Source organism: Hyperolius riggenbachi, chromosome 10 (genome assembly GCF_040937935.1).
Source record: "Hyperolius riggenbachi isolate aHypRig1 chromosome 10, aHypRig1.pri, whole genome shotgun sequence".
NCBI classification, from domain to species: domain Eukaryota; kingdom Metazoa; phylum Chordata; class Amphibia; order Anura; family Hyperoliidae; genus Hyperolius; species Hyperolius riggenbachi.
Window position 1 is genome coordinate 149,881,103 of NC_090655.1, and position 26,685 is coordinate 149,907,787.

Sequence of the window (26,685 nt, forward strand, 5' to 3'; positions counted from 1 at the left end):
GACTAAGAGGCGACCCAGGGCCCTTAAAGAGGAGCTGTTAGGTATAAGGTCTCAGAGAAAATAAACACATATATCAGTAGCTAAAGATTGGCTGTACTTACATTACATATGCATTTCACTGTCCACGTTTGGATTTCACAGAATTTGTATATAGTATATGCAGAGATAGATGCTCCTGACAGCTCATGGCAGGCTCCATGTTTTTCTGTCAAATGTGTCGTCATGTCCTGCCTGCTTCCTGATCACAGATAAGCTCCTACTTGAACAACACAGTGTGCAGTGAATATTAATGAGCCATGTGGCTAGGAACAATAGCTGACTCCTGCAGAGTACTCTGCCCCGAGATTTATCAGTGCTACACGCTGGACTGATTACAAGCTTCTGTAACGTCTCATTAGCAGCCGAGGGGAGGGCCCCAGAATGCTTTGCAGTTTAGTATGCGGCTTGCGTCCTTATGGGTCTATAACAGACTTGCTGATAAGCACACATCAAAGGTAACTGAGATTTTTATCTTCACTAATGGCTTTTGGGCTTCCTTCTAAACTGTTTAACACAGGAGAATAGAGGTTTAAATTAGCTTCTGCAGCCTGACAGTTACTCTTTAAACCCCCCAACACCTTAATCTCTAGTTATCTGGCTTGCAGTCACTGCCATGTATACCCTTTTCTTATTTCTCTCTGCTTCAAACACAATAAGGGAATGATAGCTGAGTGAGTTGGGTGCCCCCTTCTATACTGCGCCCTGAGGCTGGAGCCTCTCTCGCCTCTGCCTCGGCACGGCCCTGATGTCTTGTCATCTTATCTAACTGTATGCTGTATATAGGTCTAAGTGCAACGTAGTATAGATGTAACATAAGAGAAAGCCTGGTTGTCATTCAAAAGGAATGAACCAAGAGCCTGTAACGCAAAGAGGACTTACTACAGACCAATTGCTTCGCTGAGGTGTAACGAACATGTAGAGATAAACATCTGTATATCGGTTTACTGAATAAACTCCTGAAACTTTGATGGCATCTAAGAAGTTCTATCTCCTATGCTGTTGCTGTGATGAGAGTCGAGTTATCACACTTCCTGTGATATGATGCCGAACGAAGGTGTAGTGTTGTTGCCCATAGCAACTAACAAAGATTTATTACAGGAGGGAGGGTGGCACATCTGACTACTATACTGGGAGAGAGGGAGGGAGGGTGGCATATCTGACTACTAAACTGGGCGAGAGGGAGAGATGGGGCCAGGTCTGACAATTATACTGGGAGAGAGGGAGGGAGGGTGGCATATCTGACTACTAAACTGGGCGAGAGGGAGAGATGGGGCTAGGTCTGACAATTATACTGGGGGAGAGGGAGGGAGGGTGGCACATCTGACTACTATACTTGGGGAGAGGGAGGGAGGGTGGCACATCTGACTACTATACTGGGGGAGAGGGAGGGAGGGTGGCACATCTGACTACTATACTGGGGGAGAGGGAGGGTGGCACATCTGACTACTATACTTGGGGAGAGGGAGGGAGGGTGGCACATAGTTACATAGTTACATAGTTATTTTGGTTGAAAAAAGACATACGTCCATCGAGTTCAACCAGTACAAAGTACAACACCAGCCTGCTCCCTCACATATTCCTGTTGATGCAGAGGAAGGCGAAAAAACCCTTACAAGGCATGGTCCAATTAGCCCCAAAAGGGAAAAATTCCTTCCCGACTCCAGATGGCAATCAGATAAAATCCCTGGATCAACATCATTAGGCATTACCTAGTAATTGTAGCCATGGATGTCTTTCAACGCAAGGAAAGCATCTAAGCCCCCTTTAAATGCGGGTATAGAGTTTGCCATAACGACTTCCTGTGGCAATGCATTCCACATCTTAATCACTCTTACTGTAAAGAAGCCTTTCCTAAATAAATGGCTAAACCGTTTTTCCTCCATGCGCAGATCATATCCTCTAGTCCTTTGAGAAGGCCTAGGGACAAAAAGCTAATCCGCCAAGCAATTATATTGCCATCTGATGTATTTATACATGTTAATTAGATCTCCTCTAAGGCGTCTTTTCTCTAGACTAAATAAACCCAGTTTATCTAACCTTTCTTGGTAAGTGAGACCTTCCATCCCACGTATCAATTTTGTTGCTCGTCTCTGCACCTGCTCTAAAACTGCAATATCTTTTTTGTAATGTGGTGCCCAGAACTGAATTCCATATTCCAGATGTGGCCTTACTAGAGAGTTAAACAGGGGCAATATTATGCTAGCATCTCGAGTTTTTATTTCCCTTTCAATGCATCCCAAAATTTTGATTAGGATAAGGACCAGAGGCGCCAAAAAGAGTAAAACAATACTACGTTTTAAAAAAACTTGGGGGGAGACGTACTCACCACCCTTTCAACAGACCAAAAGCCAATGGAAACCACAATATTTGGTCAAAAATTCAACAATTTATTAGTACTCCCAGGTGCTACGCGTTTCACGGGATTATCCCGCTTCCTCAGGCAATCAAACAGGAGCACAAGTCAGACAGACAATAGCACTGGAGATGCTCAGTACCACATAGTCACAAGCAAGCCTTGCTTGTGACTATGTGGTACTGAGCATCTCCAGTGCTATTGTCTGTCTGACTTGTGCTCCTGTTTGATTGCCTGAGGAAGCGGGATAATCCTGTGAAACGCGTAGCACCTGGGGGCTGGGAGTACTAATAAATTGTTGAATTTTTGACCAAATATTGTGGTTTCCATTGGCTTTTGGTCTGTTGAAAGGGTGGTGAGTACGTCTCCCCCCATGTTTTTTTAAAACGTAGTATTGTTTTACTCTTTTTGGCGCCTCTGGTCCTTATCCTAATCAGAATGCAGTCCACCTGTGGTGGCAAGGATTTTTCCTAATTTCTTCTACAGAGAGCGACATCTTACACCTGAGTGGGGTCAGGTTCTAATTCTCCCCACCTGCATATGGAGTGGTTGCCTAGGGGCAACCCATGTTTGTGAGTATAAATCTGTTTCGATTAAATTGTGTCTATATTACCTTGAAATACCACACCATTTGGGCTCTCGGTCTTTTGTTTTTTGTCTCTGAAGTGCATCCCAAAATTTTGTTAGCTTTAGCTGCAGCGGCTTGGCATTGAGTACGGTTATTTAACTTGTTGTCGAGGAATACTCCTAAGTCCTTCTCCAAGTTTTATGTCCCCAACTGTATCCCATTTATTTTGTATGGTGCTAGACCATTGGTACGACCAAAATGCATGACTTTACATTCTTCAACATTGAATTTCATCTGCCATTCAGAGTCTACCCCAATAACAAACCCTGGTTCAACGACAGGCTTCGCCGACTTCGGAAACGCAAAGAGGAGGCGCACAGGTCTGGCTCCTCAGAAGAATTCAGAGAAGCCAGGTATGCCCTGAAAAAAGAACTGTGATCTGCAAAGCGGGCCTACGCCGACAGACTGAGGCTCTGCCTTCAGTCATCAAACACACGGGAGGTATGGAAGGGTCTGAGAGCAGCCACGAACTTCAAACCGGTACCCCAAATGGCGACCCCGAGCCTTCAACTGGCGGAGGAGCTCAACGAGTTCTACTGCAGATTTGAGCATCATCCCAACCAACCCGCGGGCCAAACAGCATCGGGTGAACTCGCCGCCCTGGCTCCTGTCACTGTTCTGGAATCAGAGGTACTCCGGCACCTACATAAGTTGAACCCCAGGAAATCCTCCGGCCCAGATGGAGTGTCGTCTACCTGTCTGAGATCCTGCGCCGATCAGCTCGCCCCTGTGCTCACCTCCTTATTTAAGCAGTCCTTAACGGATGGTATAGTCCCCTCCTGCTTTAAGAAGTCTATAATTTTACCAGTCCCAAAAAAACCTGGCAGTACCGAGCACAATAACTTCCGACCAGTGGCCCTTACCTCGAACATCATGAAACTCCTCGAGCGGTTGGTTCTTGCCCATCTGAAGAAGTCCACGGACGCCCTTTTAGACCCACTCCAATTTGCTTATAGGGCAAACAGATCCGTGGAGGATGCCATCAATGCCAGCGTGGCTTACATCACTGAGCATCTAGACAGCCCTGCCTCCTACGCTCGGATCCTGTTCCTGGATTTTAGCTCAGCGTTCAACACGATCTGCCCAGACATCCTGCTCGCCAACCTGTCGCAGCTCGGAGTTGACCCTACTCTTCGCGCATGGATCAATGACTTCCTGACTAACAGAACACAACAGGTGAAGCTTGGCAACCACCTCTCCAGGGTTCGAACCACCAACACGGGGGCTTCACAAGGCTGCGTTCTGTCACCTCTACTGTTCTCCCTCTATACCAATAACTGCATCTCATCCGCTGACTCTGTGAAAGTCATCAAATTTGCAGACGACACCACTATCATCGGCCTTATTGGTAAAAACGGGGAGCAGGAGTACCGCAGCGAAGTCGAGAGAATATGCAACTGGTGCATAGACAATAACCTTGTCCTCAACGCAGCAAAGACTGTTGAACTAGTGGTAGATTTCAGGCGAAACCCTACCCCCCTCCCACCTGTCCTCATTGGGGGTACAGAAGTCTCTAAGGTGACATCTGTTCGGTTCCTCGGCACAACTCTTACTAACAAGCTGAAGTGGGAGCTAAACACCACCAAAATCCAGAAGAAATCTCAGCAGAGGCTGTTCTTCCTGCGCCAACTGAAGAGATTTGGCATGCCCAAGGAGCTGCTGACCAGCTTCTACACTTCCACCATTGAGTCCATCCTCTGCTCCTCAGTCATTGTCTGGTACGCGGGCGCAACGGCCAGCGACAAACACAAACTTCAGAGAGTCATAACGGACGCGGAGAAGATCATCGGATCTCCTCTTCCACGTCTCGATCTCCTCCACTCCGCCAGGATGAGGAAAAGGGCCACCATGATCTCCCGTGACCCCTCTCACCCAGGCAGCCACTACTTCAAGCTCCTCCCGCTGGGCCGTCGCTACAGGACCATACCATCCAAAACCACTAGGCGGAAGAATACCTTCTTCCCTCAAGCTGTCCGGTTACTGAACTCCAACCTCCCCCTGACGGGCTCGCATACCATTGCGCTCTAGCTGGATCGATCAAACCGGTCCCCGCTGTTGCCTGCCTGGCCTATCCAGATAGACTCGGGGCCACTACCTGCACCCCTATTATTATTATTACTAATATCATTATTATTATTATTTACTGGGCTGTATTTTGCACAGCAGTGAAATGGATGATATGAACTGATTCTGCATTTTAAATTGTACGCATTGTAAATTGTCTTATACTCCTGCCTATGCCATGTGAACCACAACTAATTCCGATTACAGCTTTGCTGTACTTGGCGAAATAAAGTGATTCTGATTCTGATTCTGATGTGCCCATATAGCCATCCTATCCAGATCCTGTTGCAATATGACACTATCTTCCTTAGAGTTGATGATTCTGCACAACTTTGTATCATCTGCAAAAATAGCAACATTGCTCACTACTGCATCTACTAGGTCATTAATAAATAAATTGAATAGCACTGGACCCAGTACAGACCCCTGTGGGACCCCACTGCTAACAGTCTCCCATTTTGAGTACGATCCATTGACCACAACTCTTTGTTTTCTGTCCATTAGCCAGTTCCCCATCCATGCACACAGACTCTTCCCCAGTCCTTGCATCCTCAACTTTAACACCAGACTTTTGTGGGGAACAGTGTCGAAGGCCTTTGCAAAGTCCAAGTATATCACATCTACAGCATTCCCAATATCCATATTAGCATTCACTACCTCATAAAAGCTGAGCATGTTAGTCAAACAGGACCTGTCTTTAGTAAACCCATGTTGATGCTGAGAAATAAGATTATTTTCTACTATGAAGTCATGTATAGTATCTCTTAGTAACCCCTCAAATAGTTTGCATACAGCTGATGTTAAGCTTACAAGTCTATAATTTCCTGGATCAGATTTTTTGCCCTTCTTAAATAATGGGAAAACGTGGGCTGTACGCCTGTCCACTGGGACTCTGCCAGTTGAAAGAGAGTCACAAAAGATAAGATAAAGTGGTTTATCTATAACTGAACTTAATTCCCTTAGGACCCGAGGATGCATGCCATCCGGGCCAGGTGCCTTGTCTATTTTTAATTTATTTAGTCTTGCCTTCACTTCTTCCTGCGTTAAGTATTTAATATTACAGTTAGAAGATTGAGACTCTTCTGCCTCTGTAATTTGCAACAGTGCTGTTTCCTTTGTGAAGACAGAAGCAAAGAAAGCATTTAATAACTCTGCCTTACCTTGGTCATCCACCATTGAGTTCCCACCCTCATCCTTTAGGAGTCCTATACAGTCAACCTTTCTTTTTTTAGAGTTGATGTACTTGTAAAACTTTTTTGGGTTAGATTTGATATCCCTAGCGATTTGATTTTCAGCTTCGATCTTTGCCAACCTAATTTATTTTTTACAATTTTTATTGCACTCCTTATAATTGCTTAGTGCAGCCTCGTTCCCCTCCTGTTTTAGGACCTTATAGGCATTCTTTTTCCTCTTCATTTTATCCCTAACCTTTCTATCCACCCATAGAGGCATTTTTTTTATTCCTAGACATTTTGTTTCCATATGGGATATACATACTACAATATTGATTGAGAATAAGTTTAAAAGCTTGCCATTTCCCTTCAGTGTTCTCCCATCTGACTACTATACTTGGGGAGAGGGAGGGAGGGTGGCACATCTGACTACTATACTGGGGGAGAGGGAGGGAGGGTGGCACATCTGACTACTATACTTGGGGAGAGGGAGGGAGGGTGGCACATCTGACTACTATACTGAGGGAGAGGGAGGGAGGGCGTCACATCTGACTACTATACTGGGGGAGAGGGAGGGAGGGTGGCACATCTGACTATTATATTTGGGGAGAGGGAGGGAGGGTGGCACATCTGACTACTATACTGGGGAGAGGGAGGGAGGGTGGCACATCTGACTACTATACTGGGGGAGAGGGAGGGAGGGTGGCACATCTGACTACTATACTGAGGGAGAGGGAGGGAGGGTGGCACATCTGACTACTATACTGGGGGAGAGGGAGGGAGGGAGGCACATCTGACTACTATACTGGGGGAGAGGGAGGGAGGGTGGCACATCTGACTATTATACTGGGAGAGAGGGAGGGAGGGGGGCACATCTGACTACTATACTGGGGGAGAGGGAGGGAGGGTGGCACATCTGACTACTATACTTGGGGAGAGGGAGGGAGGGTGGCACATCTGACAATTATACTGAGAGAGAGGGAGGGAGGGTGGCACATCTGACTACTATACTTGGGGAGAGGGAGGGAGAGAGGGTGTCACATCTGACTACTATACTGGGGGAGAGGGAGGGTGGCACATCTGACTACTATACTGGGGGAGAGGGAGGGAGGGTGGCACATCTGACAATTATACTGGGAGGGAGGGAGGGTGGCACATCTGACTACTATACTGGGGGAGAGGGAGGGAGGGTGGCACATCTGACTATTATACTGGGAGAGAGGAAGGGAGGGTGGCACATCTGACTACTATACTGGGAGAGAGGGAGGGAGGGGGGCACATCTTACTACTAAACTGGACGAGAGGGAGGGGGCACGTCTGACTACTATACTGGGGGAGAGGGAGGGAGGGTGGCAATTCTGACTACTATACTAGGGCAGAGGGAGCGAGGCATATCTGACTACTAAACTGGACGAGAGGGAGGGGGGCACGTCTGACAATCTGACTATTATACTGGGAGAGAGGGAGGGAGGGTGGCACGTCTGACTACTATGCTGGGGGAGAGGGAAGGGGCATTTCTGACTATTATACTAGGAGAGAGGGAGGGAGGGTGGCACAACAGACTACTATACTGGGGGAGAGGGAGGGGGGTTCTTCTGACTACTTTACTAGGGGAGAGGGAGAAGGGTTCTTCTGACTAATATACTAGGGGAGAGGGAGGTAAGGAGTCACATCTGACTACTATACTGCGGGAGAGGGAAGGGTGAGTCTGCGTGCTTGCATTCTTCACTTGTGTAGTTTAAGTCTTTGTGAATAGCTTCCAGCTATGGGAGCACAATCAAAAGAGGCATGCAAATGCGCAATTGCAGAGTCCACGACCACAGTTGTGGTCAAGAATCTTTCAGAGGGGATAGCAGCACCCTGGAGGGCAGCGAAACTACAGCAAGGGACAAGATCAACTGCTAGAGGCTGGAAGAAGCCCTAGGTTAGCAAATCTAATCCCCCCCCCCCCCCCCCAGCTTGCATGTCCTTAAAGAGAAACCGTGACCAAGAATTGAACTTCATCCTAATCAGTAGCTGATACCGCTTTTTACATGAGAAATCTATTCCTTTTCACAAACAGATCATCAGGGGGCTCTGTATGGCTGATATTGTGGTGAAACCCCTCCCACAAGAAACTCTGAGGGCCATGGTCCTGGCAGTTTCCTGTCTGTGAACCTTGTTGCATTGTGGGAATGGGAAACTGTTTTACAGCTGTTTCCAACTGCCAAAAAAAGCAAGCAGCAGCCACAACACCTGCCAGCAATGAAAATGCCACCATGTGATAAATGTCAGAATGTAAATCAGGGATTTAAAAGATTTTACAATGGACAAACACTGACTAAATCATTTATACATAATTATTGTAAAAATGAAGCACTTTTTTATTACATTATTTTCACTGGAGTTCCTCTTTAAAGGGAACCTGAACTGAGTAAAATTATTTAAAATACACATATGACGTAGATGCAAATGAATATAACATACTAACCTCACCGTCAGTTCCTCAGAGGCCCACCATTTTCTTCCTACTGTGATCCCTTCCAGTTCTGACAATATTTTGTCAGAACTGAAATTTACCAGTTGCTGTCAGCTATATATCAGCAGCTGTCAGTTACAGCTAAATGTGCAAAGTAATGTCCATGTTTCCCTATGGCTCATGTGGGTGATATTACAGTTTTACAGTGTGCTGACCAGGAAGCAGTTATGGGGTAATGGCCATTTTTAAAATGGAGGACAGAGAATTCCATTGATCACAGTGGACAAATGGGATGCAGGAGAGAAGAGTGAGATTAAGTAGTAGACTACACAGGAGGTAAGGATGACCTGTGTATGTTTATTTTGACTTTTTATTTTCAGTTCAGGTTCTCTTTAAAGGAGAACTGTAGTGAGAGGGATATGGAGGCTGCCATATTTATTTCCTTTTAAGCAATACCAGTTGCCTGGCAGCCTTGATGGTCTATTTGCCTAAAGAAGTGTCTGAATCACACCAGAAACAAGCATGCAGCTAATCTTGTCATATCTGTCTAAATTTGTCAGAAACATCTGATCTGCTGCATGCTTGTTCAGGGCCTATGGCTGAAAGTATTAGAGGCAGAGGATTAGCTGAATAGCCAGGCAACTGGTATTGCTTAAAAGGAAATAAATATGGCAGCCTCCATATACCTCTCACTACAGTTCTCCTTTAAGGTTAGGCGTCGGTTGTGCCTTCACTGGGTGGGGTGTTGGTTAGGATTAGACATCGGAGGGGGTGGTTCAAGTTAGGCATCACTGGGGGGGGGGGGGGGTGAGCCATCGGTTCAGAAAGGGCTCTTTGTGAGAATTGGGGGTTAGGTTTAACTGTAGTAAGCTATCAGTAATTTACAGGTATTTCACTAGCGGCAATTTCTGGTGCCCAAATTTCCCAGTTGGTGGGGGGAAGGAGCAGTAGGTTTGCCTAGTTTAGGGCCCAGAAAATTCTGATGGTGGCCCTGCCCTAGCTGGGATATAAACTGGGGACCCAGAACTGCAAGGCAAGAGTGCTCTCCACTGCGCCACCGTATTGCCCCATATACTGGCAGATTTTTTTTCAGACATGTCCCCCCTGCTAATCCTGCTCTTTCCCAGACTGTATGCAGAGTATTAATGAAGCAATGCACTTTTGACACTCACTGCTGCAGCTGGGACGCTCCTCCTTCTGTGCTGCCATCACCTCCCAGTGACCCTGTGACCTGGCAGTGTAGGTGGTTATGTACACCGCTGCCTGATTACTAATGGCACCAGGAAATGACAGCAGAGAGGCAAGAACACTCCTGCCTCTGTCACTGTGAGGGTCCGTTCACACTAGGGGTATTTTCTGCCTTTTTTCAAGCGCAGGCGATTTTTAAAATCGCCCCCAACAAAATGCTAGGGCAATGATTCCCTATGAGAGAGTTCACAGCTGAGCGGTTTGTTTCCGCTCAGAAAAGTGGTGCCTGTGCCATTTTTGAGGTGGTTTTGCTATAATGAAAGGTATAGGAAAAACGCTCACAAAATCACTTTTCCGGGAGGGAAAAAAACCAGCACACACAAACGCATGTGTTTGCGTTTTTTAGGTGTGAATGGGGCATGAGTGCTTTGCTGCATTAATACTCTGCATAGAGAGCAGCAATAACATGGGAACACACATGACCAGAGATTGACTCCTCTGCAAACATCCTGCAAACCTCCCCCCCCACACACACACACCGCACCTCAGCCCCCGATCGACCACCAAAAAAGACTTGTCCGATCGGCAATGTCCATCGATATCTGCAAGAAATTGATCAAAATTATGATCAGGCAGCATGCAAAGGCATCAATGTTTGGCAAATGCGGTAGCTGTAATTTAATTTGCAGAAGAATGTCTCAAAGCATACAGGCACTTTTACAAGCTTGCCATTTAAAAAATGTTCATCAATGTGTATTTCGAACCTGGTGGTTGGTTTACATGATTGCAGGTCAGGGAGTTTCCAGTGTCTGGGTTATCCACAACAAATGAGCTTTATGCACAGGCTCAGTGCTAGAATGCAAATTAGAGGTGTTATAAGGGTAGGCTGTGTTCTCTGCAGCTATGACGTATTTTAAGACAATAGTTAAAGTAAATGAGGACTCACTAAATTGTGTTCATGATGCAAAAGCAAAACATCTGCCTCCATTTAATCTTTGTGGTGCTAAGAGGGAAATAAAATGTACTGCATGCGTTTCCCTTTTGTAACAGATAATCTGGTACATTTATATATGCAAGATACAGATGACCAGCTTACGGAAACCAGCTTTGCAATACATCAAGACCTTTCTAGCATTACGTTCTATGGCAGTTCCGTGTGTAAGAATTTGTGTGACTTAATTCCATAATCCTATAGAGCAGATGGGATGTATCATTTTAATGTGGTTTCCAACTACACCTCAGATATAGAAACGCTAAGTTATTTGTACATAAATAGCACAAGCTATGTATTTTGCTGCCTGTGGATCTGCAGTTGTATAGAAGAAAAGGTTCACACACACAGATTCTAAGTAAGGGCCCTTTTCCACTTACAAGTGCAATCTCAATTGCGCTTGCGATTGCAAAAGCTTCTTTTTCGACTTGCTGCAATTGTGATGTGAACCGTCAGGTTGAAACGGGACTGAACCAATAATTGTGCCGCCCGATGATTGCAATTTGGAAAAAATTGAACCATGGTAATGGAAATGTGCATCACGATTTACATGTAAATCATGGTGCACTAGCAATCGGCAAAATGTTTTCGATCTGCTTTTTAAAGCGGATCGCAGCTAGTGGAAAAGGGCCCTTAGTGTCATCCACAATGATCGAAGTTGATCGTTCTGGGTGAAAGTTTTAGGAATGATCACTGTACATAAATTCTGCTCAACTAGATCTACAAAGAGGAGAAGGGAGACAAAGAGCAGTAAGTTAACATGAGGCACTGAACAGTCTTGCCCTTTTACACTTAATGCGTTGGTATGAGTTAGTACGCTTTAGTATGCGTTAGTACACGTTGGTACGCGGTTTTTCCATAGCAGTGCATTGGGGAAAATATTTCATTTAAGATGTGTTAAGTGAGAACTGTGCCAGAGGAAAACATGGGCATTACTTTGGAAATCAGTTTTCTTTCAGCTATAACTGAGAGCAACTGATTAAGTGTAAAAGGGGCCTTCATGTCAGTTCTCAGTTCTAGTAATCCCGTAAATTGATCCAGTGTGTATCGCTGAATTACCTTATCAGACGCCTGTACTAATGATAGAATTTCACCTGAGACAGTCACAAGCAATTGTCTTAGTTATGAAAATCTTTGAACATGTACGCATTTTTGCTCTGTGATCTCTTAATTTTACCACCTTTTGGCATATTATTATCTATCATTCTGTTTGTCTTTTTAGTTTTTACTGCATGTCATCCTCTGACTGAACCATGAAACGCATATCTGGCATTTACAGCTGGTGTTTATTACATATGTCTAAAGAGTTGTAGTTGAATAAGCATTAATGCCATTTTCAGTTATGTGATGATGGCTTTATCAACCTATGAACGATTTATAACTGCTGAATATGCATTACATAGTGATGGTTAACCTTGTGGCAGTATATTTTCTTATTTATTTTACTTCTATTGTAGGTGCATAAAAGGTTTAGCGCTGTGGTATTTGGAGTGGGGAGCCATTTGATCACACCTTCTTATACTGGATGATGATGAACTTTACTATTTTACATTCTAGTCCAATGTTTATAATTTATTTGTTATTGTTATAGATATTTACGTTTTAACCACTTCACCACACAGGCCGGTTTCACATTACCAACCGGCATCAGGGGTGCGGTGCATCATGCTTTCTGCACCACATTATCAAAAACAGGCCTCCAGGGAATACAGCATTAGTATGTGGTGTTTCCTGTCTGGCCACCAGCCAAGCAGGAAGTGACCGCAAGCACGTGGGGTATGCGGAAGTGCACGGAGGCGTATTGTAAAACTATGCTTACATGCGTGTGTGCCGCAACGTCAACTTTTTTAAAAAAACCCTGCATCGCCAAAGACTAAGATGACTTCCAGGCTGACGGGATGGGGGAGGTGAGAGTGGGGGAGGTAAGGGGTTAAATGTAATCATTCATTTATGTGTTTTTATTAAAATAAATGTGTGTATGTGTAATTTTACTATTTGGCCACAAGCTATCGTTGCACTTTTTTTCTTCCTGTGTGTACTGTTAGTACAGTACAGGAAGTAATGCGTGGCTGTGTTACTGTTTTGTTACAATGACTGCAGGCATCTCATTGATGCCGGTGATCATTGACACAGGTACCTAGATCAATGATCTCCCTACTAACGGGCGGCAACGAGAACGAGCGTGGCAGAATGCGCACGAGCGAGCAGGAGCATGCCTAGTGGTGATCGCAGCAGAGTACGTATATCTACGCCCCCTGAGGCTAAGATTACGTTTTTAACGGTGTAGATATACTGTACTACAACCATGAATTGGTTAATACACCATGAGTAACAAGGTTCAGTTACACTGCCGCGCTCTCCACTCCTGTAATCATAAAGAAAGACTCCGCATAGGGTAATATTGTTCAGTTCTGTTATTCACACTATTCCACCACCTACAGGTCACTTGTGCTTTGTGCTCCCCGGGTGCTGAATCACATCTATCTCCCTCACCCCTTGTTAGTATATGCTCACCAGATTCTCTCCACCTCAGTTGTCAGGTGGATCTTGCGCATAACTGAAAGACTTGTTCCAGATTTTCTCCACCTCAGCTATTGGGTGGGTTTTTACAGGTATCATACACACTTGTTCCTACAGAGAAAAAAATCTCTACATAGGGTAATATAGTTCAAGCAGCAGTACGGTTAAATCACTGACAAACGTGTCTCTGTATTTACACCTGTGACAAGTGCCAATCCACCACACTCCATGCCACACTGCTCACCAGATGTATCCCACCTCTTTATTAGGTGGAGACAGCGCTTTCTGTTATTCCAAACAACAACACGATCCTCAGTAGTATACAAGAAAAAGCCTCTTATCAGGACTTTGGTTTATTTTCTTCGCTAAAATCACTCATAAAACATAAAAAGAGAAAAAAACCGCATATAGCGTAACACTGTTGACAATGCCTCTGTGCGCAATACAAAATCTCACTTACGCACTCAGAAGTACTCTGCGCATATCAGTTACAGTTGGCTGCCAATGCCCATCCGCCTTGCTTCCGGGTGTGTGTCAGCCTCACTCACGTTCTCCCGTTACCGCCGCCTCCTCCTTCAGTCGCAGGGGTCACTTGCGTGCGCCTCTTACTCGACCGGCCGGTCTGTGCGCTGTCCTCTCGACGTCAGACGCTTAGCTCCGCCCTACGCGCGTTTCGTCCTCACGCCAGACTCATCAGGGGCTCCGCCTCCTGACGTCTGACGTCTCTATACATAGTGCCTGCCGCCTACTGATTGGAGGGCACTGCTCACTGTTTGCGGATGGGCATTGTTTACATAGTCACATGCATCATTCTAAAACATATTAAAACCTGTCTGCTATTAGCCACATATATCACCTTTGCTCCATATATTTCTTTTGACACAATATGCATATCCTCTATTCATAATTCTTAATACACTCCTGGGTACACCCTCTTGTGATTGGTACTATGCTTCCTCTGTGTTCATCTGTATCATTCTGTGTCATATACTGCTAAAGCTATTTAGTGCTCCATCTTGTGGTGATTTTTTACAATTACACTCTCATTTGTGCCTTCTTATTTTCCTCTTAATAATTTGATTAGTACTAGTGCTCTCCTCGCATTTTGGAATCTGTCTCACCTTGTGTTCAACGCACTCCCCTCCTAAATAAATTATAAAGTGCTTTATAGTGCAAAGGTGCTCTGATGGACATTATAAAGTGCTAAGTGCTAACGTCTTACTAAATTTATTAAACCTCTAAGGTGCTGTCCAGTTAGCCACTTCCTGTTTACCTTGCAGTACTGTACTAGATGTCAGTGGCGAGTACAAAGCTGAAAGGGAGATGGGAAGATAGCTGCCCACAAACCACAAGACACTGAAGCATGGACCTTTAGCAGGTACAGAGCTGCAAGGGAGACTATGTGCACTTCACAACACTCTGCACCACATACACTCTGCTATACATAGACTGCATAATCATATATATTTATATGTGTGTGTATATATATATATATATATATATATATATATATATATATATATATGTGTGTGTATATATATATATATATATATATATATATATATATACAATCTGCTATACATACACTGCACGATCATATACATGCACTCTGCTATACATACACTGCATAATCATATACATGCACACTGCTATACATACACTGCATAATCATATACACACACTCAGCATACATACATATATATGGACTGCATAACCATATACTTGCATTTTGCAAGCACGCTTCACTTTGCATCACATGCACCACACACCGCACCACATACAGGGGGAGGCACTCTGCACCACATACAGGGAGTAGACTAGTGGGAGACATTGGGGTGGGGGTCGGATTATCCATGGGTCACACATTATTTGGATGTTTCAGGGGTAAAAGTTGGGGGGTTGTCTAATACACAGGACGGTTTATACATGAGTATATAAAGTACTGGTGAGCTCTTCACTCATTCTGAGCCTGGCATGTTTATCTGACCAACACATGCTTTGACTTTGACTAAATCGTGAAGTTTTTTTTTTTTTTTAAGCCTTTACACCAAGTAGTTGATTGCTGAGTGTTTTTAATTTTCTCTTGAGCACCAACGCTATGACATATGCATAGAGACATCATTTTAATGTCTTGTTTTCTGAATGTGCATAGACATAATGTGCATCCTGTCTGTCTGTTGCTACTGTTGCAGTATTCCTTTGGTTTGCCATGTTTAAAATTCTTGAATGGATGTTTGTTCAGCATTTTGATTTTTAATCTCAAATAAGGTTGATTGAAAAAAAGGATAATAGTATACTGCATTTTCAGTGGCGTAGCTATGGAGTTATGGGCCCCAGTGCGAGTTTTACATGGGGGCCCCCAAGCAGTCTATACACTTGATACGGCGCAACAAAACCTGCCAAGGTCATCCACAGTGTCAGAGGTGCAAGAAGGGGATGGGGAGCAGTTTGTTAATGATTACCACTATGCAAAGCATGTATAGAAGTGATTATTAACACTACAGGACCAATAAACAGCTAATACTTTGGTTGATGAAGGGCCTCTCTGGCCCAAGGGCCCCGATGCAGTCGCTACCTCTGCAACCCCTGCATTTTAAAGAGAAACTCCGACCAAGAATTGAACTTTATCCCAATCAGTAGCTGATATCCCCCTTTTACATGAGAAATCTATTCCTTTTCACAAACAGACCATCAGAGGGTGCTGTATAACTGATATTGTGGTGAAACCCCTCCCACAAGAAACTCTGAGTACATACTCCTGGCCGTTTCCTGTCTGTGAACCTTGCTGAATTGTGGGAAATAGCTGTTTGCAGCTGTTTCCAACTGCCAAAAAAGCATGCAGCAGCTACATCACCTGCCAACAGTAAAAATGTCACCATGTAATAAATGTCAGAATGTAAATCAGGGATTTAAAAGATTTTACAATGGGCAAACACTGACTAAATCATTTATACATAATTATTGTAAAAATGAAACACTTTTTTTATTACATTATTTTTACTGGAGTTCCTCTTGATGATCCTAAAAGATAAATGGAGCATTTATTTGTATTGATCTACACTAAAGATCTAAGGGATGACAGAGAAAACAAGAGAATTGGTGCCAAATAGGGATGGTTTCTCCAACATAGCCACAGTTGAAAGCTGAAGCTAGAAAACACTCCTGTTGGATTTTCCACTAAGCATATACAGCAACTGCTATGGCAAGGCTTTGTGGAAATTGCTCTTGTTATGGTTTTCTGATAGGCCCAAAGCCTAATATAGCCCATGGCTAGAAGTTCCTTTCCAGCATAAGCCAAGTGATGTTATAAAATTCCCAGTTGGTGGGTACAATCAATACATTTCCTGCAATCAGTCACCTGGAATATGCTTCTTCATTTCGTATAACCATTTTACATTCCCAAATACATTGCTTATAAGGTTGAGTAAAAACTGTGCTGCTTTCATAAAATGAATTAACTAGAGCAAGAGACTTAGGATCAGTCTTACAAGCCATGAAGCCAACGGAAGCTTATCCAAAAATAGTATGCATTAATTCTATATCTCTCCCTCTAATCCTTCTCGCAAGCTACAAACACATCTTCGCAAGTCATGAGCTGCATCTATTGTTCTTGATGCTTTGTCTGAAGCATTTAAAGCATAAAGTGTCGAGAGATTCCGAAATCTTCAGATGAGACATTTAATTGTCAATGACGCCCCCCCCCCCCCCCCATGTGTTTTGCTGACTCCAGGGCAAGGAGTGCTATTTCAGTATTAAAGGACACCTGAAGTGAAAGTTATATGGAGACTGACATTTATTTCCTTTTAGATAATGCGAATTGCCCGGCTGTCCTGCTGATCCTTTGCCTCTGATACTTTAGCCACAGACCCTAAACAAGCATTATTATTATTATTATTTATTGTACTTTTAAAGCGCCACATATTATGCAGCACTGATCAGATCTTTCTGACGAAGGTCTAACTAGATTAGCGGCCTGCTTGTTTCATGTGTGTGATTTAGACACTATTGATGCATGAAAGATCAGCAGGACAGCCAGGCAATTGGTATTGTTTAAAAGGAAATAATTATTGCAGCCTTCATATTCCTCTCTATTCAGGTTCCCTTTAAATAAGTGTTTCACCACTTACTAATCCACTTTGAAAACTAGTTGTACACTAGCATGTAAATTAGATCTAGGTGTACCGCTTTGAAAAAAAAACAAAAAACAATGACTCAGTATTTTTCAGCAAATTAAAAAATCTTCCAGATAATCTCGCATTGGGGAAAGCTGTTATGGTATTTTACACTAGTATAACACCCCTTATAGGCTTCACAAGATCTATCCCTCTCTTTCACCACGCTGTTCTTATAATTGTGGGTCCAATGGAGACCTAGTTCACATTTTAAAAGGTTCAAGTGTTTTGAAAGGCAATCTGAAGTGTATTTAAAACAGTTACTAAACAAGGTATTAAGCCTACAGCTGTACATGCCTTGCTTTTAGCTCAGAATACAGAAGTGCCTTAGGCCTTTAAAAGGCTTTACACTGCCTTTTTGCTAGCTGCCATATGGACAACAGCTATAAATTGGAAGAGTTTTTCCTTCCTATTCCTCAATTTGAAAGTAGAATTGTCACAATCATGGAAACTGCATTTTTGGCCCACAATATTTCAGGTAACTTTTTTTTTAAAAATTCCAGTTTGATCGGCAGGAGTGGTCTAAGTGTAGACAATCTTCTTGTGGAGCATAAAATCAGGTTTATGATAGTTAAAGAGTTCAGAAAGCTTATATGGATGAATTATGTGTTTTTTTTTTATTCATTTTATATTTTATTACCATGCTGTTTGGTATTACATGATGATTTGTATATTACTTACCTTATGCAGTTTGATATAACTTTTCAATATTCTTACATTCTACTGTATAATTGATGTTTTTTCTTGACATTCGTTTATACTTTTGTAGTAGAATAATGTGGTTCTACAAAGTCTTTTCAACTACTTTGTACTATTTATCATATAAACATTTAGGGTAAATTAAAAGCTATCATACACCCTTTACCTGCCATACCACATCTAGCAGCCATTAGCATTCAGGTGGGAGGCTTCAGTTGGACGCAATCGCAAGATTGCGTCACTAGCAGGACCGCCCCGTGCCGGCACCCCTCCCACGGGGGTCCCTCCCTAACCGCTCACCTGTCCGCGGTGTCCTAGAGCTGAAAAAAAACGTTTAAAAACACACGATTGGTTCACACGATGGCCAGGGGCCCCGGACCTCTCTCACTGGCCGGGGCCCCAAGGCCAACATGCGATACCTGGAGGGGAGTGCAGGTGGGCCCGGACCTCTCACACCCAGGCTCTGGACCTCTCACATCCAGAAAGCCCACCAACACTGCCTCCATACTGAATGCTAAATTCAACACACACAAGCAATAGAACACAGCAGTACATGCATCCAGCTACATTTAAATGGTCAGCAGGCGCTCGTCAGCCAATCAGGAATCAGGATGCACTGTCATACACTCTTTACCTGCCATACCACATCTAGCAACCATTAGCATTCAGGTGGGAGGCTTCAGTTGGACGCAATTGCAAGATTGCGTCACTAGCAGGACCGCCTCGTGCAGGCATCCCTCCCACGGGGGTCCCTCCCTAACCGCTCACCTGTCCGCCTTGTCCTAGAGCTGAAAAAAAACGTTTAAAAACACACTATTTATTCAGTTTAAATTAAAAGCTAACTGACACTGATTGCTTTTTGTAGTAGTAAATACATGAATATATATTTTCATATTGATAATTACAGTTTTGGACTGAGCTGCACACTTCCTACTAATATATCTAGTATGCAAGTTCAAAAATACTCCTTTAAAACGATTTTACCAATCACAAGTAAACAATTATAATTCCTAATAATGTATTTGTCTCAATTTGAAAACAACAGACTTGTATTTAATGTACATTATTCATTACAGCATAAAGCAGAGGCTCATTTATGACCACACCCCTCAAATAGACCATTTTATAGGTCCTTCTAGACTGGTTGACAGAAAAGTGAGATCTGCATTTAGTAAGCATCAGCTAACTAAATGCAGATTTCACTTTTCTGCCAACCAGCCAAGAAGGACCTATAAAATGGTCTATTTGAGGGGTGTGGTCATAAATGAACCTCTGCTTTATGTTGTAATGAATAATGTACATTAAATGACAATGTGGAACAAGATTTCATCATCAGAACTGATGACCAACAAACTATGGTATGGACGCCCTTAGGGCGTGAAATTTAAGTGAGCATGGGTCTTCACCGGCGCACCCTGCAAAAGATAATGGGCCGTCACCCCAATGTGTGACGGACTGCTTGGTGCCCATCAGGTCACGACCCTCAGGGCTGCCCCATTAGTTTTGGAGAAGAACAGGAGGGATGAAACCTGCAGTAAGGGGAAAAGGGTGGACTGGAAACAAGACAGGCTTATGATGGCCTGGACTGGCGTGACAGTACAGACTGAGAACCAACTAGGCTTATATGAGAGGACAAACTGGGCTGATGACAGTAGGACTGGCTGGACTGATGTGACAGGACAGATTGACTGGACTGCTGAGACAGGATTGATCGAGGAAGGCAGGTATGACACAGCAGACTGACTTGACTGCTATGACAGACTGACAGAGGATGGGCTGGGAAGAGATGACAGAGCAGACTGACTTAACTTCTGTGACAGACTGACAGAGGACGGGCTGGGCAGGTATGACAGAAGAGACTAACTTGACTGCTATGACAGACTGACAGACTGGACAGGGCAGGACAAGGCGTGACTGGAGTCGCACATGGAATGGAAATACACCACGACTGCTCAAACTACAAAACAACACTAAGCACTGTTTGGCCAGGGTTTAAATACCTTGGCCTTCGCGCCAGTGCCAAAAAAAATGAGGCATCACCTAATAACAGGTAATTTTACATCAGGGTCGGGCAGAGGTGAGAGAGGCTCCAGCCTTAGAACGCAGTGTAGGAGGGGGTGCACAACTCATTCATATCATTCCCCTATTGTGTTTGAAGCAAAGAGATATAAGAAAAGGATACATAGCAGTGACTGCAAGCCAGATAATTAGAGATTAAAGGGGTTCTCTGGTATGCTTAAAAAAGCTAAAACTGACACTTACCTGGGGCTTCTATAGGCCCCCTACAGCTGTAATGTCCCAGGCTGTCCTCCTCCGATGCTCCATTCCCCGCCGCCAGTAACCTGCTAATTGTTTGTCTTAGTAGACGAATAAAACTGTGGCTGCGCAGCCGTGGGCACGCGCGTGCTCGCTCCTGCGCGTGTCATCGGGAGCTTACTGTGCAGGCACAGTACAAGAAAACTTTGTACTGCGCCTGCGCAGTAAGTTCCCGATGTCGCAAGGGAGCGAGCACACGTGCGGCCACGGCCGTGCAGCCACAGATCTAGTCATCTAGTTAGATGAATAATTAGCAGGTTACCGGCGGCAGGGAATGGAGCATCAGAGGAGGAAGGTGCAGGACATTACAGCTGCAGGGGGCGATAGAAGCCACAGGTAAGTGTCAGTTTTAGCTTTTTTAAACATACTAGAGAACCCCTTTAAGGTGTTGGGGGGTTGGGGGCTCTGGGGTGCCTCTTAGTCTAATAGCAATCAGTGTGTGACGGCTGGGGTGGGAGGGATTGAGGGGCGCACTTTGGTGTTTCAGCCTTTAGTGCTGGAGAACCTTGTCCCAGCTCTGTTTTACATACTGTATTCTAGAACTATAAGTCACGCTTTTTCTCCCCCAGACGTTAGGAGAAAAAGTCAGTGTGTCTTATAGTCCGAATGTATCCAAAAAATCCTGTCCCCTGTCCCTCTGTGTCCCCCATTCTTCTGTGTCCCCCTGTGTCCTCCCTTCCCCTGTGTTCCCCTATGTCCTACATTCCCATGCACTCCATTCTCATGTGTCCCCCTGTGTCCTCTGTCCCCCTTTCCTCTGTCCTGTGTCTGATGTACAATATATACATTACATACTTACAGACATGCTGCAATCAATAGGAAGAAGCCGCTGTCCCGTGTCCAGTATACAGTATATACATACTTGCAGTCACGCCATGATCAATAGGAAGAAGCCACGCTGGTTTGTGGGCCATCTTCCAATCAGGTGGGGACTACTGTCCCAGACCACCAATCACGCAGCTGACTGCTCCTTACTTACAAGCCAATGGTCTTGAAGGCGATACCAAAGCTCTTTCATTGGGGCCAATCACTGCAACCCTCAGTAGCAGGGAGTGCAGTGATTGGCCCAATGACAGACCCTTGATCCCACCTTCTAGAGTCTAGAGTCTAGACCATTGGCTCCTATTAAGAAAGGATTAAGGAGTAGTCAGCTGTGTGACTGATAACCCACAAACCAGCACGACTTCTTCCTACTGATCGCAGCGTACAAGTATGTAGATAGTGTACCATTGTCTATTGTCTATTTTGAATAGACTGCTAATCCTAATGTACATTACTTTTCAGGCAGTTAGGGAGTATGTCTGAGTGGCTGGTGTTTGAGTGCATGTTCATTTGGCCGGCCAGGAATGTGATTTTTACAGGCTCTGCAGCGCATTCTATTTGTTATTTTTAAATGTTTGTCTAATTTTATCCTCCTTTTGATATAATAAATTGCATGATTTTTTTCACACTACACGTGATACCTGTATATTTAATTAATTAAGTTGCACAACTGGTTGTGTATATAACAGCAGGATTTGCTAATTTAACTGTGTACAGCTGGGAGGATCCCATAGGGCCCCCAGCTCTGTCACTAACAATCTGAGCCTGCTGTATTGTGGATCCAAGCCATATGGCCTTTATGAAATGTAGATAGTGTACACCAGACATGGGACAGAGGGAAAGTGGATGAAGGACATAGGGGACACAGGGGAACGGAGGACACAGGGGAATTTAGGACACAGGGGAACAGAGGACACAGAGGGAACACAGGGGGAAAGAGGACATAGGGTGACACAGGGGAACGGAAAAAAAGGGGGACACCAGAGGACACAGGGGGACAAAGGGGAAAGGGGACAAAGCAGAATGGAGGACACAGGGGGACACCAGAGGACACAGGAAGACAGAGGAGGACACATAGGGGCATACTAATTGGCAAGGAAAGGTCCATAAGGTGGCCCTAGACCATGGACGCACCAGATTTAGTAATTTTTTTTTTCCTTTGGTTTTTGTCCTCTAAACCTGGGTGTGTCTTATAGTCCGGAGCGTGAAATATATGGTAAATCCAGGCCTGTTTTGCAGTCAAGTATAATAATCTCATGTGATCTCAGGCCTAGAGTTGCAATAATAATAACTTATAACTGAAATATGATATTATACTGACCAACCCAACTACAAGAATTTGTAAAAAAATACCCAGACTGTCTAGTGATAAAAATTAATATGCATGTTTGTTTGCTGTTTAAACAGGTGTTGAATAACTACCAGTCATGGCTGATGAGAACCATAATATATCAACAAACTCTTGTCAAGAAGAAACACTGAACTTAATTTGCCATGAGAAGACTATTCCTAATTGCTGTTCCCTAACAAAAAGTTATTCAGTTCTAGCTTATAGCAGTCCTGCAGGATCACAGACGAAGCCAGAGATTCATAAAAGCCTTACCAGCCTTCTTTGTGTGCCCAAGTGTAATGAGAACACTATTCAGCAGTCACACAGCTCTGACTGGTCTCCTAACAAGGACTCAACAGCTGATCACTGTTCACTGAAATCAAACTATAACAATCTTTCTGTAGAATTAGTGGGAGAGAAGATACAGCACAAGAATCACTATCTCTCAGCGGATTCCTCTTTAGCTACCACCGAGAAGGAGAGCACAAACAACTTTGTCAGATATGATGTTTCTGAAAATATTTCACTCTTGGGGCGATCAGAATTGTCCATGTTTGAGTCTGAAGGCATTGAAATGTTGGACACTCCAACTGTGATGGTACAGAAGAGCTATTCAGACTACTGTTGCAGTCGTCGAAGTTCAGTGCCTCATTCTGTCAGAATGCACAATAAAAACAGTGCCACATTTTCAAACCTCTCATCTTCCAGCAGTATCTCTGGGTCAGGCAGTGACAGGACTTGTAATCTCAGTAATGTTACCCAGGACTCTGGTATAGTTCATTCTCCTTCCAATGCTCAGAACAACTTAACTGATGCTGTTTTGCTGGATGTACATCATAATATTCCACTGTGTTATCTGGATAGCAGTGCTATTCAGCAAAACATCACAGTTTATGCAGTGCCAGGGGTATATCAACATGATATTTTGGGACCAAGGAATTCCGGGAATACTTGCCCAAATAATGAACATGTATGCAGTCAGTCACATTATAATATACCTAGTGCAATGTCCTGCAATATTTCAGAAGCCAAACTCTCTCTTCCAGCCATGATTATTCATAACAGCTGTTCAGTGCACTGCTGCAAAGGCCATGAATCCATGATGAAAGTAGATGACACCATATCTGCATATTGCCACTCCATGCCCATATCGTCTGTACACTTCTCAAATGTACCGGGGCACTCATTTGGTGATACAGGCTCGCTGCATGCTCCACCACAACTGTGTCAACAGCTGCAACTTTCTGATAAATTTTCTTTTCCAAAACTTGCGTCGTCTGTCAGTGAATCTGGGTTGGATGCTAAGAAGCTCATTAAATGTGGGTTACTTACTTTTCCTCAACCTCCTATCTCTGTAGAAGAGTCAAACTTGACAAATTCTTCGATAGTTAACAATCAGCTTCTACTTAAAACCATTGAAAATCCACAAGAAGGTTTGGAGCTCCCAGATTTAGGAGCAAAGATGAAAGACAGCTGGACGATGACTTCCATGAATAATTTGTCCACAGAACAGATACTTCCTCACAGTTACAAAGATGCTGAGGTGCAAACTATAATCATCATGAAAAATAAATCAGTGTCAACCACTCCTTGTCTTCAAACCACTAGTCATTCACATTTAGAGGCTGGTGTAGGGTTTAGCCTGCAATGTCCACAGTCTCCTATGCGTGAGGTGCGCTGGGATGATGAAGGAATGACATGGGAAGTCTATGGGGCAGCAGTAGATCCTGAAGTTCTTGGTTTAGCTATTCAAAAGCACTTAGAGATTCAAATAGAACAACATACACAGCCTTCTGAACTATCAGGCGAAACTGAGTTGTCTATTAAAGAGAAGAGGAGATCATTTAGAACGGTCATTGAGTCAATAAGACAATCTAACTGTTGTGGGCGGACTGACTCAACATCTGAGTGATTTTCAAGAGTTTACATAAGTGTTGTCTGACAACATGTTTCAGTGATCTTCACAGTAATCCTGTTAATTACTTCAAAAGTCAACTCAGATCCATAAATGTCTGCAATATAATTAATGGGTTGGATATTGCTAAAAACTCCTGAAATGATGGGCTAACTTGTACATGTTAACTTTTCCTGTTGACCAGTGGTCTTTACCAAGCAATACTGAACTTCATTGTTCCCCTTATTCCATGGTGTTTGTTCATGCTTTGCTTTAAGCCCTACAGAGGTGATATAGAAAAGGAGTTATGTAATAAGAGAAGTGATGTAAAGCTATTCATGGGAGCTCAACAACCAATAGCAAGGTCATTTAGTCTGAGCCCAGCAATATAGAAATATGAGTATGAAAGAACCAGTGTGCTATATTAACAGCTGATGGCTAGGTTCACATTACAAAAGGGTCATGCCTTGGACAGCACAGTGGATCCAATGTACAATGTACAGTGACCATCCCATTGCATTACTATCTATGATATGTCCACCTTCTATCTGGTGTGCAGGACATAACTTTGTCTGCCATCACTGCAATAGACACATCTGTCATGTCAGAACATTTGTGAATGGATACTATACTTATCAGCATTCATTAACATGTCCATTGGTCCATTGTGGTCCATTCCAGAAAATGGTATGTTTCTCCCTGTAGAGTGAACCTGGCATAACTACATAACTAAAGGGGGCCCAAAGGTGTGTGTGTGTTGTGTGTTGTGTGTTGTGTGTTGTGTGTGTGTGTGTGTGTGTGTGTGTGTGTGTGTGTGTGTGTGTGTGTGTGTGTGTGTGTGTGTGTGTGTGTGTGAGTGTGTGTTCCAACTAATAAGCATCCCTCCCTCTAATACTCCAGATCAGGTGTTTTTGTGGCTACAAATTTTATGGATGTCTAGATCCTGGTGGCCACACTTGTTTTATTACCTTTGTAAGATGGGCCCTCAGGCTGTGATGATCAACAAGGGGAGGCTACGAGAGGAGTGTGAACATTAAGGATGCCCCGTCAAAGTTTTTTTGGGGGGACTGATGATGTGTAGTTATGCCCCTGGCCTTATTCAATCATATTAATATCACAACATTGAAACAACCAGCCAAAGACAATGGAAAATGGAGAAGTGGCAGTCCACACATTGCAGAGCTAATTGATTACTGCTAATCAATTAGTTGTGTAAAAATGTAAAACAATTGAATAAATGTTTCAGCTTTTATGGAGTAGCTTTTCATACTACTCCTTCTTCATTCATATTTATATATTGTTGGGCTGGGACTGAATTTCCTTGCTATTGGTTTAGAAATTATACTTTTTGGTAGGTCTAAACTGAAGTACCATTGAGTACAATACATGGGCGTTACACGAACCATCTAGGGGATTTTTGAAAAGCCACTGACTTCTTGGCATATATTTGGATATTTCAAAGTGATAAACTACAGGATTATCGTGAAAATAACGAAAACTAAAAGGCGTAGGGTGGCGGTTTATATATCATTGGAAAGAGGAGAAAGAGAGCTTCAAAATGGTATGCATTTTTCCATAGTTACTGCACTGCTCGGAGTCCCTTAAAGGGGCTCCGAGCAGTGCAAAAACTATGGAAAGATGCATATCATTTTAAAGCTCTCTTTCTCCTCTTTCCAATGATATATAAACCGCCACCCTACGCCTTTTAGTTTTTGCTATTTTCGCGATTGAAATTAACGCGATCGCGAAAATAGAGAAAACTAAAAGGCGTAGGGCGACGATTAAGGGGTCGTCAGAAAGAGGAGAAAGAGAGCTTTAAAATGATATGCATCTTTCCATAGTTACATTGTATTACACAGGGCGACTTTTTCTCAAAGTCAGCAGCTCCATTCAGCAGAAAAAGTCGCCCTGTGTAATACAATGTAACTATGGAAAGATGGATATCATTTTAAAGCCCTCTTTCTCCTCTTTCTGACGACCCCTAAATCGTCACCCTACGCCTTTTAGTTTTCTCTATTTTTGCAATCGAAATCGCGGCA

At 43.6% G+C, this 26,685-nt stretch overlaps 2 protein-coding genes across 4 annotated transcripts in view; one reads left to right on the forward strand and one right to left on the reverse strand.

Annotated features, from left to right (window-relative positions):
• LOC137536528 (synaptotagmin-15-like) overlaps nucleotides 1-10,493 on the reverse strand; it is a 373,040-nt gene extending 362,547 nt beyond the window's left edge. Inside the window, exon 1 of the mRNA XM_068258745.1 lies at nucleotides 10,447-10,493. The gene's annotated coding sequence lies outside the window, so the exon portion shown is untranslated. The remainder of the gene's footprint in view (nucleotides 1-10,446) is intronic.
• The window catches only part of LOC137536527 (GRIN2-like protein), a 310,455-nt gene extending 284,945 nt beyond the window's left edge, over nucleotides 1-25,510 (forward strand). For all 3 annotated transcript variants that reach the window (XM_068258743.1, XM_068258742.1, XM_068258744.1), the window contains one exon: nucleotides 22,830-25,510. In XM_068258743.1, coding sequence (XP_068114844.1) covers nucleotides 22,850-24,664 — 1,815 coding nt within the window. In that variant the 5' untranslated portion in view covers nucleotides 22,830-22,849 and the 3' untranslated portion in view covers nucleotides 24,665-25,510. The remainder of the gene's footprint in view (nucleotides 1-22,829) is intronic.
• Nucleotides 25,511-26,685: the final 1,175 nt, after the last annotated feature.